We start from the raw sequence: 15,892 nt of genomic DNA on the forward strand, positions 1-15,892 counted from the left end.
TTGCAAGTTATTAACTGATCATTTCGAAGCTTCTTGGACCTCTTTGGCCTCCACTGTTGGCTGAGTGTTGTAATTTCAAATTGTTCCCAAAGCCAGTTATTCGTGGGCCCACGAGTGCGTTGAGAAATATCGGAGACCGTCTGAATCGGTGAGGATCCAAGATCGCGGACTTCCGCAGTTACTCCTGTAGAAGATGGCTGAAAGACAATCTGGCTGATAGAATCCTCGGGTCCTAGATCAACAGAGCTCTCGATGCTCGATTGGGCGGTGTCAAGCAAGATATTCTCCATCGGCTCATCTCCTTCGTAGCCATCATTCAATGATAAATAATCAACCGCTTCCTTTCGGCGGGGTCGCGTCGGAGGATCAATATTTTCTCAGTTGTCAAGCGAGCGGCAAATGATAATAGATAGATCGTTCGTTGTATGTTTAAGACGACCGCGTTTCACGCGTTGTCAGGGTAACCTTTTACGCCATACCTAATTAGGGTTCGATTACTATACGATTACTATACGATTTTTGGGTAGACTATACGATTACTTTACGATTAGGTTCTCAGTTTTGCGATTAACTTTACGAATAATATGAAATTTTGACGGTACCGTAATCGTATACACCCCTAGCTCGCAGCCAGGCTGCTGACAGCGAATTTCTTTTTCAACTTCCAATTTCTCGGACCTCTTATCGGTGAATTGGTTATTGGGTAATACTGTAACGGTGAAGTATGCCCAGAGCCACTCAGTAACAGGTCTAGCTCGGGATCTCTTTGACGTGCTGGATGTAGGCAACTGACGTGTCTTCTCAAAGAATCGTATAGTTACACGGACATTTAAGTCTCTAAACCCTAACCATTGATTCACCCAATCTTGATGATATTTCAGAGGACAGAGGTTTCCTACGCAAAGGGTAATTCCTAATAAGGAATACGATTACTATTCGATTACTTTACAATTAGGGCTTCCATTTTGCGACTAACTTTACGATAATCTCAAAAGTTGACGGTACCGTAATCGTACCCACCCCTAAGTTAGTTATGTATTGAACTTGCGCAAGTTTTAGTTTATACGGAGGAGTCTCACATGTAACCACAAAATGGTTGCAGATTCGATGATTCTCGTGTGTGGTGTGTGGCTGAATGCAAAACAAGGGTGAATATTACTACGATACCATCAGGAATGCGAACATTACAAATGTAGGATAATGTAACAAACCCTATAATGCTTTCGTGTGTTACGAACTTACGATTACGTGACTCTTGGTAAATGAATAATCGCCGACATATCAATCTTAATTCAGGATTTCCTTATATAGTGAGTACGACACCAAATCCCCAACTCCTCCCTATTCGAGCAGTAAGACTGACACTAACAAGGAATGCCAGCCTCATCACAACTTAAACGTGTAATAATGTCGCGTTTAAACCACAGAAGTGCACATGGTTAGTGCATGGACTATTAATAGTGCAGCGAACTCTCGACGCGCGTGGAGAATGTAAAGTTACTGTGCTCGTGCTGCCCCTGCTGCCGAATCTGTTCTCGATCTACTTACCACAAGGCCTTTAATCTTCACTCTTTACAACATTTCTCCTCCCTCCACCACTTCAGCGTGTTAAATTGAACTGCTCCTACGGCGGCAATCGATTAATATCATGCGATATCTTCCTCTGCTCATGGCCGGGCTCGCTGGCCTGGCGACCCTTCCGCCAGCATCCGCGACCCGCTTGATCAAATCCACATCGCTCCAGACTTGTATCGAGAACTCCGACTTCTCTGCCTCGTTGTTCAACGTCATCTTCACACCCGATAATAGGACCATCTCTATCGACATTGTTGCTGTTTCGTCGCTCGAGGGAAATGTCACCGCCGAGCTCACGATTGACGCCTATGGCTTGACTGTCGTCACCGATACAATTAACCCATGCGACCTTGGGATGGACCAGCTGTGCCCGATGAAGCCTGGTCAATTTGATCTTCAAACGGACACGACTCTTGACGTTGGTGTCATCAACAGCATTCCTGGTATTTTGCGATTTGGGTTGCGATTTGCTTATTGTGAATACTAATATGCCGTACAGGTATTGCCTACACAGTTCCAGACCTTGACGGCACAGCAAGGGTCGTAATCTACAATTCCAGTGGCTCACAGCTTGCTTGTGTCGATGCCAGACTTTCAAACGGTAAGACTGTCAACTCAACAATTGTCAAATGGGTTACCGCGGTAATTGCCGGCCTCGCCCTCGTTGTCTCGGCCGTTGCTTCTGGCCTGGGCCACTCTTCCACCGCCGCACACGTGGCCGCTAACGGATTGTCCTTGTTCGGGTATTTCCAGAACATTGCGATTATTGGCATGTGTTCGATGACGCTTCCACCGCTTACGTCGGCGTGGGCTCAGGATTTTGAATGGACCATGGGTATCATCAAAGTAAATTTCATGCAGTCGATTTTCAACTGGTATATTCAAGCCACTGGTGGTACACCATCCACTCTCCTCCAAAATCTGAGTTCGGTTTCAATTAATGTTCAGAAGCGTTCACTCGAGTACTTAGCCAAACGATCGGCTGGCTTGATTGCCCGATCCAACAACAACTCTGATCTTACGACTATATCGACTACGTATACTCTTCACGGTATCAGACGTGTCGCGTATCTTGCCGGTATCGAGATTACGAACTTGTTTCTCACGGGTTTCACATTCTTCATCTTCTTCACTTTCATCATCAGCTTCATCCTTGTCATGCTCAAGTTGATCTTTGAGGGACTGTCAAGAATGAATTGGATTGCTCCTGACCGATTCGGCGAGTTTAGACAGAGATGGCTCACTATCATAAAGGGTACAATGTATCGAATGATTCTGATTGGGTTCCCGCAGATGACAATTCTTTCACTTTGGGAGCTCACTGAGCGCGATTCGCCTGCAGCTATCGTGCTTGCTGTCGTCATGCTGCTTATGGTCAACGGTCTTTTAGCCTGGGCCGCATTCAAGGTCATCCGCCTTGCCAAGCGCTCGGTTGCGGTTTACAAAAACCCAGCGTATATTTTATATTCAGATTCTGCAGCCTTGACTCGATGGGGCTTCGTCTATGTTCAGTTCCGAGCGACCGCTTACTACTTCATTGTTCCGGTCCTGCTATATACTTTTATTAAGGCCTGCTTTATCGCATTTGGTCAGGGTGCTGGCACAATGCAGGGCATCGTCCTCATGGTTATCGAGTTCTTCTATCTGCTCTTGATCTCAATTCTGAAGCCATACATGGATCGGCGCACGAATATTTTCAACATCACGATACAGTCGGTCAACTTTTTGAATGCGATTCTATTCTTCTTCTTCACGGGAGTGACCAAAGTCCCTAGTATCGTCATCGGTGTGATGGGCGTCGTTTTCTTTGTTCTTAATGCCGCATTCGCGTTGGTCTTGCTCATTATGATTATCATCTCGTGCTTGTTCGCGTTACTATCCAAAAACCCTGACACTCGGTACCAGCCCATGCGGGACGATCGCGCGAGTTTTATCAAGTCCACCGCACAATTGCCGGGAGTCATGGAGCTGGAAGCGCTCGGAGCGACCGCGCGAGGAAACACGAATTCGAAATACTAGATTGCAAAATAGACGAAGGTGGCACGGAGAATATATGGCAAGACAAACTGAAATTTTTACTATACTGTCAACTGTACATTTGTTTGTGACTTATTATGTGCGTGGGATTTTGATTTCATTGTTATATGGATATGATTTATGTTACTTGCTAGGGTCGCGGTCTGATTGTGTTCTTTTTTTGGGAATTAGTATTTTATTTATTTTATGGTACTGATCGGGATGTTGCCGGAATATGCGTCTGACGGCATTGACGTGACTTGGTTTGGTATCGTGTATTATATTGTTAATATTATTTGTGGCTGTTGAGTACGAATGCATCTATCAGTTATGCAATGTTTTTGATAGACGATTAGGAGAAGTAGACCCATCGACAGTGTTTTTGCCAGTCTCAAGCTCATTATATTCCAATGTTCGTATACGACTCAACTAATAATGGGATTACATATTTGTAATCATCGTCTACAAAATTAAGCAGAGCCCTGTGAACTCTCGGCTCTGACATCACACGACTCTGTCAAGAGACCTAACCCACGCCCACTCTGATCAACTTAGGCCTCGGCCAACCTGGCACCGCCGCACAGATAGCCTCGTTAATTGCTCACCCCACACTCTTCGCTGACTTCGAAATCACCTCGACGACCGTTCGTCACTCTCACTCTTTCATATGCAATACTGCTGATCAGAATATTTATATTGCTTAATATATAATTGCAACTTATTGGCTATTACGGAATGGACGCAGCGTGCGGTCCATCAACGCCACTCGGCGCCTTCCAGAAGCATGCGACAGCTGACCGGTCACTGCAGCAAGACCGCTTAGTTTCTCATTCGTCGTCGTCGTCGTCGCCGTCACAAGCCGGGCCGTCATCTGCTGGTGCTGATTTTCGCACGAGTGCGCAGCAGGAGGGAAGTCTTGATGGTGGATATGCTGCGTTTTTAAGTGCGCAGGGAGCGAGTACAGGCTTGACGGCGAGTGGGAGTGCAGATTTCATTTCCGGAGATTTGGCCAGCATGGAGATATCTGAGCTGCAGCAGCAACATCGTCATTATGTCGAAAAGATGGTGTATGCACAGGAGCAAGGTCATGTGGCGCTTCGGCAGCAGCATAGACAAGAACAGGCGCGTTTGTCATCCACTGCTTCATGGCACCAGGATTTCGTGCAGTTTCTTGATGGACCAGCGAGTATACCTCCAGTCACAGTGCCACAGGAGAGCGTGAAGTTTGGTGGGTATCCATTTAGGATGTCGCACCAGCCGTTTGCCTATGTTCAGGCTGTGCCGATACATCAACAGGTTGTGTCGCCCACGCGGAGTAGCACTGCGGAAAGTTCGCGGCAAGAGGCGGCGTTTACGGAGGAGTTTGATCGGATCCAGGAAGCGATTTCACTGCAGGACAATGCGGAGCAGGCAAAGGAGGGTATGGATCAGCAGGAGGATGACGACGGACTGGCCGCAATTGCTAGTGAATTACTGGAATCGTTAAAGTCGAATCAGACACAGAAATTCAAGGATAGTACGTTCCTTGCTCTCATGCGGCGGCTGCGGGATAAGGAAGTTGTCGTGCAAGGCAATAAAATGGTCGAGGCAGTTAGTAATGGCGGATACGCTGAATCGTACGCTGCTGGGGGCGGAGTAATTAGCTCGCCATTTGGCAGCGCACAGAAAGAGTTGGGCGGCGAAAGGAAGTTTCGGATCGGAGCGTGGGAAGAATCGTTTTAAATGTCGGTTGCATTTTATTATGTTGGTGGTTCGGCGTATCATGTTACTGTTACAGGCTTATGCGTATTTTATTTATCAATACTGATATAATACATTTTGCATAATCCATTATGCAAGCCTAAATATAAATAATAGCTATTAACTAATTAATAACATGCGCCGTAACCATATAATTGTGGAGCGCCGGGTAATTAACCACCATCCCAAGTTGGCAGTAGGACGTGGATGCTCTCACTCACCTGCTTGTGTTCCAACGTCCTTCGTCCACAGTGTCCGCCTCCGACGAGCGAGCACGCGCCTATCTCTACTGAGCAGCCATCGTCAGCATATACTGGTCCAATCGAGCACCTCCGAGATCGATAAAGGCTAATTGAGGCCGCACGCCACCACTCAGAACTATAAAACGTCGTCTATCAAAGTGTTATACACAACCGACATTCGATTCAAGCATCGTCAATTTGTCATAGCAGTCGCCGCCGCAGTGCACCACTGTCATCACGTCGCCGCACATAGCCGCGTACACTCCGCCGCCTCCGCCTCCTCCTCCGCCAGGCGCAGAAGACGACTCGCCGCCGCCGCCGTATACCCCGCTGCCCTCACTCCCGCAGCTGTCCCTCTTCATGACCGCGACTCCGGCCACAGGCGAGGCGGCTGCTGCTGCTGCTCACCACAGCATAATCGCCCAGGTCTAGGCTCACACCGTCGGCCTCTTCTCCCACTCCGATGCACCCGCCGACGCAGTCAGCGACAACACTATCACCCTTGAGCTCCGTGGCCACCGCTTCGTCCTTCAGCGAGAGGAGCTCATGGCCCTCCCCGAGAGCGTGCTCCTGTGTCTTTTTCCCAACGGCGTCTTTGTCGATGGCCAGGGTAACATGGTCAACAATATATCCGGCCACGATATTATCTCAATTGATGTGTGTAGCATGCTGTACAATTTGTGAATATTGCCTAACATTGCTAGTTCTCTCCAAGCTGTCTCGATTACGTCGTCGACACATTCCGTGCGGTCTCGACTACTGTCACACCGTCGCCGCCCTCCTCGCCGACATCTTCACCACCAACTTCTGCTACCGCAATTCCACCGCTGGCCTCATCGGTTTCCATTCTCGCGCTCAAACCCGCCATAATAGTCTTACAAGAAGACCTCGACTACTACGTCATCCCACCCTCCACAGTCGCCCATCTGAACCGGACAGTACCGCTAACACACTCTACGACAAGCCAAACTTCCCCGTCCCATCGATTTTCAAAACTGCTTCACCACCATTCTATCACTCAATCCGAACTCGAAAACAGACCGGATTTAACTCACTCTGCCATCCTGCAACTTCCAGAGCCGTATAATGCCGACTGGAAGGACGAGTACATCCAAGAACCACCGACCTACGCCGACGTCGTGCGTCTCAAAATCGGGGTAGGAAACAAGCTACTTGCCGAACGTGGGATATTTTCTGCGCTCAAGCGGGCGCGACAAGCAATATCTGATGCCGTGCCCTTATCTCCCGGCGAAACACTCGACCACGCTCAAGCGGCAGGAACAGCTGAGAAGCATCTCCTCGATATGCTCTGCTCTTCCGGATTCCATGAGACAGACGAATGGGGTATTCGAGAACGCGAGCCAAACAAGACAGTCATCAGCTCCTTGGCACTGGTCCGTCTCCTCGCCACGGCCGACCCTGGAACGCCGACCTTACAATCATCTTCCGAACAACATCAGCAAATGGCCGTCAATCCCATGGCCCAGAAACTCCTTCTATTCTGGCGAAAACCGGCCCGGAAATGCTGGTGGGACCAGTTAGTTGTCAAGGGCATCGAAGGATTTGATCCCGATGTCGAGGTGAAAGTGCATGTTAGACGAATGTGGACCTTGGAGTTGTCTGTAGTCGGAGTTCATTAGAATTTTCCAGTGCGATCGTTTTGTTCGGGGGTCAGCGTGAAATTTGTTATTTGTTTTGATTATAATGGGATAGTTATTATGTACAGCGTACACAAATGTAGATCCACATTGCCGTTGCTGGGGCCCGCAAATACTTCCAGTGACCCATATCTACCATAAACCATGTACTCTTCGAATCACAAAAGCAAACATAAAAAAATATTGAGATAATAACCCAAATTAAAATATCAGGGCCGAGCTGGGAATTGAACCCAGGACCACTCGCAATCTTCAGAAGCCTTTCATCCCAAAGCGAGTATCATACTACTAGACCACACGGCCAACCACTTGATAGAACTCTGGTTCGAATAATAATATACGTTCCAAAAAAAAAGGTTTAATCAAAAAAAAAGTTGTATACATAGCAGTCATCAATAGGACACTGGGTTACATGTACAATTGGTTTTCAGCCTATAATGTATATGGTTACTAATACATCGGCTTTTTCAATCAAATAAAAAGACGTGACACACGTAGTTACTTACTACATCGGCTTTTTCAATCAAAAAAGTGATACAGCCCGCTACCAAATCACGATTTCTGCCAAAAGAAAAAAAATTATCATCTCCCAGTGTAATGTAGTTTGTATACTGATTGTTGCATAAACTGTTTTGTCATGTTAAAATAAAACAGAATGTGAATTTTACCTTCTTTCATTATCCTTTCACCAGCCACCTACCGCTGACCTTGTAACAATTGAGAACCATCTGATTCACTCTAGCCCGGCCATGTTTGCTATATCACTTCATTTTGGGTATGCTGTAGGCTGTACTTGGCTATACAAATCAATATATCAATATATCTAAACCAATTATGTATAGTTTTAAGAATTTTTAAAATTCTGGATGGTAAAAGTATATCTGCAAGGGCAGTAAATAGCAAGAAATCCTAAACTCCCAAACCTACAGTCTGAACTCCAAAGTTCCCAAAAGTTTTTTGTGCAGGTTACTAATTCAATATGAAATTTAAAAGACACAAGCAGTCGACACGAAAGTACGTATCAGTAATTAATGGCTTTGCGAGACATGAACTGCTAAGCGAGGACTTAGGATCAGAGGATCACGACGTCGACAACATTCACCACCACTAATAGACAAAGAGAAACTCCAAGCAAGAACAGAGGATGGCGCGAAAGTGAGCAAACCGAAGAAGAAACTGCCGAGGAAGAAGGAGGAAGTCGGTGGGAATACGCCTCGCGCGTTTGCGGAGTTGATGAGTCGTTTGAATAAGGGAATAGATGCTAAAGGTGCATTAGAGGAGAGCGAGAAGGATGGCAACGTTAGGAAGAAGAAGCAAGGTGACCCAAAGAAGGAGAAGAAGAGGTTAGAGGCTGTTGCAGCCGCAGAGAAGAAGGCGAGGAGTGGGGCTAGGAAGCTGGAGGAGTTGAAGATGTTGCCTGGAGAATCGTTTCCTGATTTTACGAGGTACTCCACTATCGATTTGTCGCTATTATAGCATGAGCGCTAATGTAGTCATAGACGAGTCAACGAAGCACTACCTGTCGTGCGAGCGAAATCGGGAGCCCCATCAATGGAAGCAATCCGTAAAATGAAGAAACGGGAAATCGCAGAAGCAAATGGTCAAAAACCGCTTCGGTCAAAGCACAAGAAAGGAACTGCCGCAGAAGCAGAAGAAGATGACGACGACGGTGTAGACTACAGCGATGATGAGGCAGAGGAACGGAGATACATGGAACTCAAAACGAAGCGGTCAAGCTCGCCTGATCCATGGAAGAGGCTGTCTCGTCCTGCGCCTCCGAAGTTCGGAGAAATTGCAGCTGCACCGCCGGTCTTGAAACCTCCGTCAAAAAAGTTAATGAACGTTCCTAAGAAAGCGGGACCATTGTCAGAGAGACTGGTATTGGAGGCGGAAAGACAACAAGTTATTGGCAAGTACCGCGCGATGGTGGAGCGGAACCAACGAAAATTGCATCCCGAAGATGCGGTGTAGATTATCGAGTAGCTAGGAAACACAGGCGTTTATCTATCGTACTTGTACAATAGTCACTAATAAAGATTACACAATAATTTACATCACCTTATTTGCAAAGCAGCACGGTATTCACAATATTAAATATTCGTACAAGATCCCCAGTACACAAAACTAAGCCCACATCTATGTTTCATCATAGCAAGCAACCAACAGCGTAACTGAATTACTTCTTCTGGATTTCGGTTGCAACCACAGTTCTTAATTCATTAACGACTCGGTCATATCCTGCGCCTAACGCTTTCGAATTCTGGAGGAGTCGCTTCGCCCACCTTTGGTCCATGGAGCCGATAAGCACACCAATAACAATTTTGCCAGTCACCTCACACAATCTGATCTCGGTCTCGATGTTTTGCACAGCTAATCCATGGTTAACAAGCCACACGCCAATCTCAATCCTCTATGGAGTCTTACCTTCTTCGGTCACCTCCTCGTTGTCGTCCTCCTCCTCAGCTGAATTCTCCTCCTCGTCGTCCTTTTTACTAAGCGCTTCCCAGTCGCTACTCTGATTGCTTTCTTCATCGACATTTTCGTCATCGTCAACTGCAGCCTCGTCAACAGCTTCAGCGGACATTGGTCCGCCAGACGAAAGCTTAATCTTCGCAGACTTCGCATAGGCCTTTTGTTCCCGCGAAAAAATGTGCATTATAGTCTTCTGAAGTTTCGGTGCAATGACCAGGTCGATACCCATGAGGTCCGAATTCTCCCTCTTGACCAGGACGTTCAGGGAGACCATTAAGTCAATTGTCGCGCATATCGCCTATATATTCGTGAGCATGCGAGCTAGTCAGTATTAGAGCAATACATACATTGTGTCTCAGACTTAGATGTGCATGAGACGAAATGATGCGTTCGAATCTTTCCATGATCTCGTCCAAAGTTATCCTAAAGTCGTTGAAAGCGGCGGTCGACCTGAGATCAACAGCCCGCTTCACGCGCCACATTACGTAAAACCGCAACGTTGAAACACCTGCACACAAGGCGTCGACTTCATCGTCGTCCGGCGAGGCAATACGGTCGAGAAGCGCCATAATAAGTCTTAAGTTCGGGATCTCCGTATCGCGAGGTGTATAATCCAGAGTCTCGGAAGTATCTGTAATCGACGACACATGCATGAGCTTAGTGAGAACGGTGGTGATGGCGGCTAATACATTCTTGCTGAACACCGTACTGGCCAGACCATTTTCCAATCCTTTCACCGTGACACGGAATGTGGTGGAAAGGTCGTCTTGAAGGTCTCGAATGCGCGGCTCAACAATTTCGGATACGTAGGCGCATGACTGAGCATGTAAAACCGCCTGAGAAAATTCTCGGACAATCGACGCGTTGTCAAATGACATGAATATTTTACAAATGGCGTCAAAAACGTCCTGGTATGCCACAGTCTGTCGCAGTTGCTGGTAGACGTCGAGGTTAATAAAATTATGATACCGAAGAACATTGCAGGCTGTCTCAGGATCTGGCGAGAACTTCTTGAAAAGCCTAGGAAGAAGAGGGATAAGATCCTCTGAGATTTCCTTTATGCGCTCTTCCCGTTCATTGCCTCTTGCTCGTTTGACTCGTCTGTCTGTTAAATTCTCTGGAGGCCTGTCTGCAGCCTCAACAGCGCCAATTCCAATTTCTAAGAGGATTTGCTCTTGCTGAGCGGTCAATGCGATCTCCTTTTTTATCTTGTATCCAATAGAATCTTCTTTTTCGTTCAAGGAGACTGAAGGATCGAAAAGCGCATAGTTGACGATTTCAATCCAAGACTATACATGGATTAGTTAATATGTCCGCTGTGTCAGTTATAAACGTACCGGTAACTGGGCAACATTCCATAAAGCTTGCGCAGCAATTGAGAATCTAGACTGAGTACGGCCACCAATCAGTAACTCCAGTTTGGTCAAATGAATGGGATTTCCAAGTGTCTGAGGATTGTAAGACTCTAAAACCTCAACGATAGCCTTTAGCGTGAACCAGGATCTCGAGACCATATTTTCGTCTCTGTCGCCCTCTTCAGCAGAGGTGACGTCACTTTCATCTGCCACTTCGCCAGATAAGTATTCGCGAATATCCTCAACGTTACCGATATTAGTCAACTTTTCAACGACTATCTCTTTGATGTTGGCCATGAAGAAGCCAACAACTGCCTTACGAACGCGAGGATTCGTGTCAAAAACCAGCCCACAAACCGTATCAATATCCTCCTGTTCAAGGAATCCAACTGCCCTAATTGCATCCAATAAATCAATAACCGCAATGCGAACAGAATGATCAACATCATGTGTCGCCATTTCCACAAGCCGAGAAGTGAATCTCTCCGTAAACTGTCTCAGACCACCGATGAAGTAGTTATCCTTGTAGAGTTTAGTCAAGCCCTTGACGACTTCGTGGCGAGTACTGCCGTTTGCATCAGAGAGTATCCAACCCATATAGCGGAGGTAGGCGCCCTCGAAAAAGACATCAGGCAGTGTCTGCATCCATTTTCCGAGCTCGCGGATACAGTCAGTTCGAATTTTTGCATCGATATCGCGGTACCTGTGGACGAAAATAGTGTCGAATAGGTCACTGATGAGATTCTCGAGGGTCTCTGTCTTTTGTGCATAGCCGTCAACTGTAGCCTGAAGTTTTTGTACCTTGGCAACTGCGGGTCTGGGCTTGGATTTCTCTTTCTCCAGCAGCTTCGTTGATCTTCCTGTGGCTTTGGCTATATCGGCAGCCGCATTACACAGGGCGGTGAGAATAGAAAGACCGACTGTGGTAGCAGTATATCGGAATGGGCGAAGTGTCGAGCTGGACATTGCAGTAATCCAAATTTGAATACTTTCCATAAGTGAATCGTCCTCGTATAATGTTTCACGCTCAGCGCCCTTGTCAATAAATGCTGCGAAAAAGTCGACAAGATGGCTTCGGAACTTCTTGAACTCAAGGCGCTTAGACACAAGTGGATAGTCGCTGACCTTCTTTTTGCCGAAAACATCTTGAATTTGTGCCAAAGTTTGTGTAACGGAATCTTGATCCTCAATATCGTAGGCTGTCACGGAGGAATCGCATCCGCAGCACTACGAACGTCAGTCGGAAGCTGTCAGCCATAAAGTCATCCCAAATTACGTACTTGTAGGATAAAATTGACCATTTCCATCATGGCCTGAACTTTATTCTTTTCATAGTTCTGAATCCAGTCTGCTGCAGTTTCTTCTAAAGCCGTGCCTGCATCTTTCACCGCCTCTGCGCCACATGTTAGAATCTGACTCATATACATCGCAAGACACGCACCAAATAACGGGTTTACGTCGCCACCATTCTCCTGGACCCCTCCGCTGACGCTCGCTCGTTTGCGGCCACTTGAAACCTGGTTTTTGGTGGTGGCAGGTTTATCTGACGATGCACCATTCGAAGGTCGTGGTAGCCGTCTGGCAGAGGTGGTCGGTGAATTACTACTAGTATCGCTAAGAGCCGCCTCCTCGGCTACATCTTGCATATCGTCGTCATCAGCATCTGAAGTTTGCTCTTCTGATGCTTCTTGCTCCTCGTATAAGTCCGAACGCGACGAGACGCCGCGCTTGCGCTCTAAACAAACACGCGTTAGTTTTAGCTCCTATACAGTCGAAATGTCTCCAGTAAACTGTTATTCATAGTAGCATCTTGAACACGGCTTAGTAATTTAATTACGTACTTGGATATCGCCTGGAGTCGGATGTGAACACCGCGATCGCATTCCTCTGTCTCTTTTGACTCGCCTTGTCAATTATGCCAGCAACACTCATTAACTCCTCTTCCTCGCCAATTTCTTCATCGCTATCAATCGGTTTCACGACCAGTCGCGCGGCTGTCGTTGGAGGCACGGGCGGTAAATCTCTGGAGTCTTGCGAAGACATCGTCGACGACGATTGTGCTCGCTGATGACGGCGAGTGAGTGTGCGCGATGGCATCTAATAGTCTTTCAAACAACGCACGGTCCTCGGTTAAGTGATCAGCTGTCAAATCTTGTTAAATTTGTTGCTCGATAATAGTACGACCTGGGACACCGGTGTGTTCGTATGTTGATGCTCGGGGAGTTTCAGACGAAGGCTTTGTAGACAGTGCTGGCAGAACCGTGCAGCGCGGACGTTACGCGTCGGAGTTACTTGAGGTTAGGTTTTTGACGCGTTCTTGCGTCACTTTGGGCTTGACGAAAAACAGAGTAGCATTGCAAGTACCAAACTCCATAGAACTTCTTCAAATCTAGCCCAATCTCGAGGTATATCTACAAGACAATACAAAAACAGCATGTTTCTTCCATTCCGGTTATCTTTGGACTGTGGATGCAAAGAAGAGGATCAACCCATATTTATTGATTGCAAAACCTATTTTTTTTTTTTGATTGAAAAAGCCGATGTATTAGTAACTATATACATTATGGGCTGAAAAACAAATGAACATGTAACCCAGCGTCGTATTGAGGACTGCTATGTATACAAGATGAAGAGAAGTATAGTACAAGCTATGTAAATGCAAAAAAAAGAAGGAAAAAAAGGAGGAAATAAGGCCTAAGGCGCCAGCACCAGCTGCCTGCCGGGGCCAGGAGGCTATAACAGCAACCCAGGCAGCCCGCCACCGGAGAGGACCATCCACGTCCGAATCGAGGACGATAAAGAGAAGGGTGGGGGGCAACTACCCGGGGAGGGAACCGGAGAAGTGAGCACCCAGGGCGAAAGAACCTAACCCTGTTCTATGCTTCAACAGAATCACGCAAAGTAAGCATAATAATTAATTGCGGGGTTAGCTCAGTTGGGAGAGCGTCAGACTGAAGCGAAGAACTTTGGTTATGACATCTGAAGGTCCTGTGTTCGATCCACAGACATCGCAATCTTTTTGCAGTATGTTATTATTTGTGTCTAATACTATTTTGGTGTTATTGGTAGAGTAGCCAGTAACCGTCAAATGGGAAGTAGAATATTGTTTATCTCATATGTACGGTTTTTGCGAAAGTGCTGTTGACAAACTATGGACGGCTACTATAGCAACGAATATGGTAACAATGACACAACGATGATTATAGCAAGGGTCCGGACCATCCCTACTTCTTTTGCCTTGTTCTTCAAACCGTCCTCATCCCCAGATCGATGTCAGTGGCGTCTGTGATGACTGTTGATCGGCTTCTAGCAATCTACTCCGGTGTTTGGAGTGTCGATCATAGCTTTCTTTCGTCCACGTTTTTTTTACATTTTTCTGACGCGATCCCACAGGGTCCTGACCTACCCCTTGCCGGATTCCCTAGATTCTGATCAACGCACGATACCAAACGCTCTGTTTGCATCGTCGAGCCTAATTCTGACCTCTGTGGCGATATCTGGCAACGATCTGCAACTGTTGACTTCATGCTTCAATGAGGAGGAACACTTAAAATACAACAAATCTTGCATCTTTTCTATTCCTGTTCTCTATTTCTTACATTCTTTCGCACGAAGGCTGAAGATTTCACTCCTCATACATTCGATTGCATAGTTTGCAAGTTTTACAGCATACACAATGACTACCACACAGACCCATACGCAAACTAACCCTACAGAGAAATACTTCATGCTCAACACCGGCACTACTATCCCAGCAATTGGCCTCGGTACCTGGCTCGCTGAGCCCGAACAGGTTAAGAATGCTGTTAAGGAAGCGCTAAAGATAGGCTACCGTCACATTGACACGGCTACCATTTGTATGACTTGCCAGCACTATTACACTGACAAATTTTAACTCTGATCTAGATGGCAATGAAGACAGTATCGGCGATGCCATTCAGGAGTCGGGTGTTCCACGATCTGAGATCTTTCTCAGCAGCAAGCTATGGTGCAATTCTCACAGACCAGAGGATGTTCTCCCCGCTCTCAGCAAGAGTCTGGAAAAGTTGAAGACTGATTACCTCGATATGTACTACATGCACTGGCCGGTCGCATTGAAGCCTGGTCCAGAATTGTTTCTTAAAGATGAGAATGGACATGGTGTTGCTGACCCATTGGGCACAGACTATGTCGTAACTTGGAAAGCCATGGAGATGATATTCAAGGAGACAAAGAAAGTGAGAAATATTGGTGTTTCCAACTTCACTGTCGGCCAATTGAATAGACTGTTGGAGAATTCGGAAATTGTTCCTGCCGCTACGCAGATCGAGCTTCACCCGTACGACACACGTGGCGACATCAGAGAGCTTGCCAAGGACCACGGGATTCACGTTACCGCTTACTCTCCTTTCGGTAACTTGAATCCAACATACAAAGATAAGCTAAAGGAGAAGGGTATTGAGGGCAGGCTGATTGACGATCCTGTTGTCAGGAGGATTGCGGAAAAGTATAATGCCACTCCGAACCAGATTTTGATTTCTTTTCAGATTGCTTTGGGAAACTCCGTTATTCCGAAGAGTGTTCACGCTGAGCGTATCAGGGAGAATTTCACGATCAAATTGCTGGACGTCGAGGACGTCTTCGCTTTGTCCAAGTTGAACAAGAACGCTCAGTTCAATACTGCGGAGGGCACATTTGGTCCTGAATTCGCTCCCAAAGAGTAATGGGGACCGGCATCGCTATCTCAACGAGTCTCAATATGGATTAGTTTTTTTATTGATGGTTTGGTTTTGTATTCACATTGGGCCAAAATTTGTAGAGATAATTCGGTGTTCGCATGTCAGAAAGATTAGTC

General features: G+C 46.6%; 7 protein-coding genes and 2 non-coding genes across 9 annotated transcripts; 6 read left to right on the forward strand and 3 right to left on the reverse strand.

Annotated features, from left to right (window-relative positions):
• V1508DRAFT_328324 (uncharacterized protein) lies at nucleotides 1-371 on the reverse strand (the record flags this gene model as incomplete). The annotated part of the gene is made up of 1 exon (XM_066936628.1): nucleotides 1-371. A coding segment is annotated over one exon (371 nt), but the record flags the coding sequence as incomplete, so codon positions are not given.
• A 1,145-nt stretch (nucleotides 372-1,516) lies between these two features.
• V1508DRAFT_388456 (uncharacterized protein) lies at nucleotides 1,517-3,983 on the forward strand. Its single transcript, XM_066937867.1, has 2 exons — nucleotides 1,517-2,018; nucleotides 2,075-3,983. The coding sequence occupies exons 1-2, from the start codon at nucleotides 1,649-1,651 to the stop codon at nucleotides 3,592-3,594; spliced, it is 1,890 nt and encodes a 629-aa protein (XP_066794821.1). The 5' UTR covers nucleotides 1,517-1,648; the 3' UTR covers nucleotides 3,595-3,983.
• A 129-nt stretch (nucleotides 3,984-4,112) lies between these two features.
• On the forward strand, nucleotides 4,113-5,447 carry V1508DRAFT_420271 (uncharacterized protein). Its single transcript, XM_066940723.1, has one exon. It carries the CDS (start codon nucleotides 4,327-4,329, stop codon nucleotides 5,311-5,313), a length of 987 nt encoding a protein of 328 aa, XP_066794822.1. The 5' UTR covers nucleotides 4,113-4,326; the 3' UTR covers nucleotides 5,314-5,447.
• Nucleotides 5,448-5,563: 116 nt separating this feature from the next.
• On the forward strand, nucleotides 5,564-7,301 carry V1508DRAFT_456570 (uncharacterized protein). Its single transcript, XM_066942656.1, has 3 exons — nucleotides 5,564-5,999; nucleotides 6,081-6,230; nucleotides 6,278-7,301. The coding sequence occupies exons 1-3, from the start codon at nucleotides 5,934-5,936 to the stop codon at nucleotides 7,211-7,213; spliced, it is 1,152 nt and encodes a 383-aa protein (XP_066794823.1). The 5' UTR covers nucleotides 5,564-5,933; the 3' UTR covers nucleotides 7,214-7,301.
• A 142-nt stretch (nucleotides 7,302-7,443) lies between these two features.
• On the reverse strand, nucleotides 7,444-7,534 carry V1508DRAFT_t66. The gene has a single exon. It is a non-coding gene; the product is annotated as a tRNA-Pro (tRNA).
• Nucleotides 7,535-8,060: 526 nt separating this feature from the next.
• On the forward strand, nucleotides 8,061-9,285 carry V1508DRAFT_372724 (uncharacterized protein). The gene is made up of 3 exons (XM_066937510.1): nucleotides 8,061-8,245; nucleotides 8,302-8,676; nucleotides 8,731-9,285. Exons 1-3 carry the CDS (start codon nucleotides 8,211-8,213, stop codon nucleotides 9,200-9,202), a joined length of 882 nt encoding a protein of 293 aa, XP_066794824.1. The 5' UTR covers nucleotides 8,061-8,210; the 3' UTR covers nucleotides 9,203-9,285.
• On the reverse strand, nucleotides 9,225-13,293 carry V1508DRAFT_420281 (STAG domain-containing protein). The gene is made up of 7 exons (XM_066940724.1): nucleotides 12,900-13,293; nucleotides 12,500-12,793; nucleotides 12,339-12,451; nucleotides 11,041-12,285; nucleotides 10,051-10,992; nucleotides 9,656-10,001; nucleotides 9,225-9,601 (listed from the first exon to the last, which is right to left on the reverse strand). Exons 1-7 carry the CDS (start codon nucleotides 13,153-13,155, stop codon nucleotides 9,408-9,410), a joined length of 3,390 nt encoding a protein of 1,129 aa, XP_066794825.1. The 5' UTR covers nucleotides 13,156-13,293; the 3' UTR covers nucleotides 9,225-9,407.
• Nucleotides 13,294-13,978: 685 nt separating this feature from the next.
• On the forward strand, nucleotides 13,979-14,071 carry V1508DRAFT_t63. The gene has a single exon. It is a non-coding gene; the product is annotated as a tRNA-Phe (tRNA).
• Nucleotides 14,072-14,612: 541 nt separating this feature from the next.
• On the forward strand, nucleotides 14,613-15,786 carry V1508DRAFT_178772 (NADP-dependent oxidoreductase domain-containing protein). The gene is made up of 2 exons (XM_066936123.1): nucleotides 14,613-14,915; nucleotides 14,965-15,786. Exons 1-2 carry the CDS (start codon nucleotides 14,735-14,737, stop codon nucleotides 15,759-15,761), a joined length of 978 nt encoding a protein of 325 aa, XP_066794826.1. The 5' UTR covers nucleotides 14,613-14,734; the 3' UTR covers nucleotides 15,762-15,786.
• The last annotated feature ends 106 nt before the right edge of the window (nucleotides 15,787-15,892 follow it).

This window comes from Lipomyces doorenjongii (assembly GCF_038497915.1).
Source record: "Lipomyces doorenjongii strain NRRL Y-27504 unplaced genomic scaffold V1508scaffold_37, whole genome shotgun sequence".
In the NCBI taxonomy this organism is placed as follows: domain Eukaryota; kingdom Fungi; phylum Ascomycota; class Lipomycetes; order Lipomycetales; family Lipomycetaceae; genus Lipomyces; species Lipomyces doorenjongii.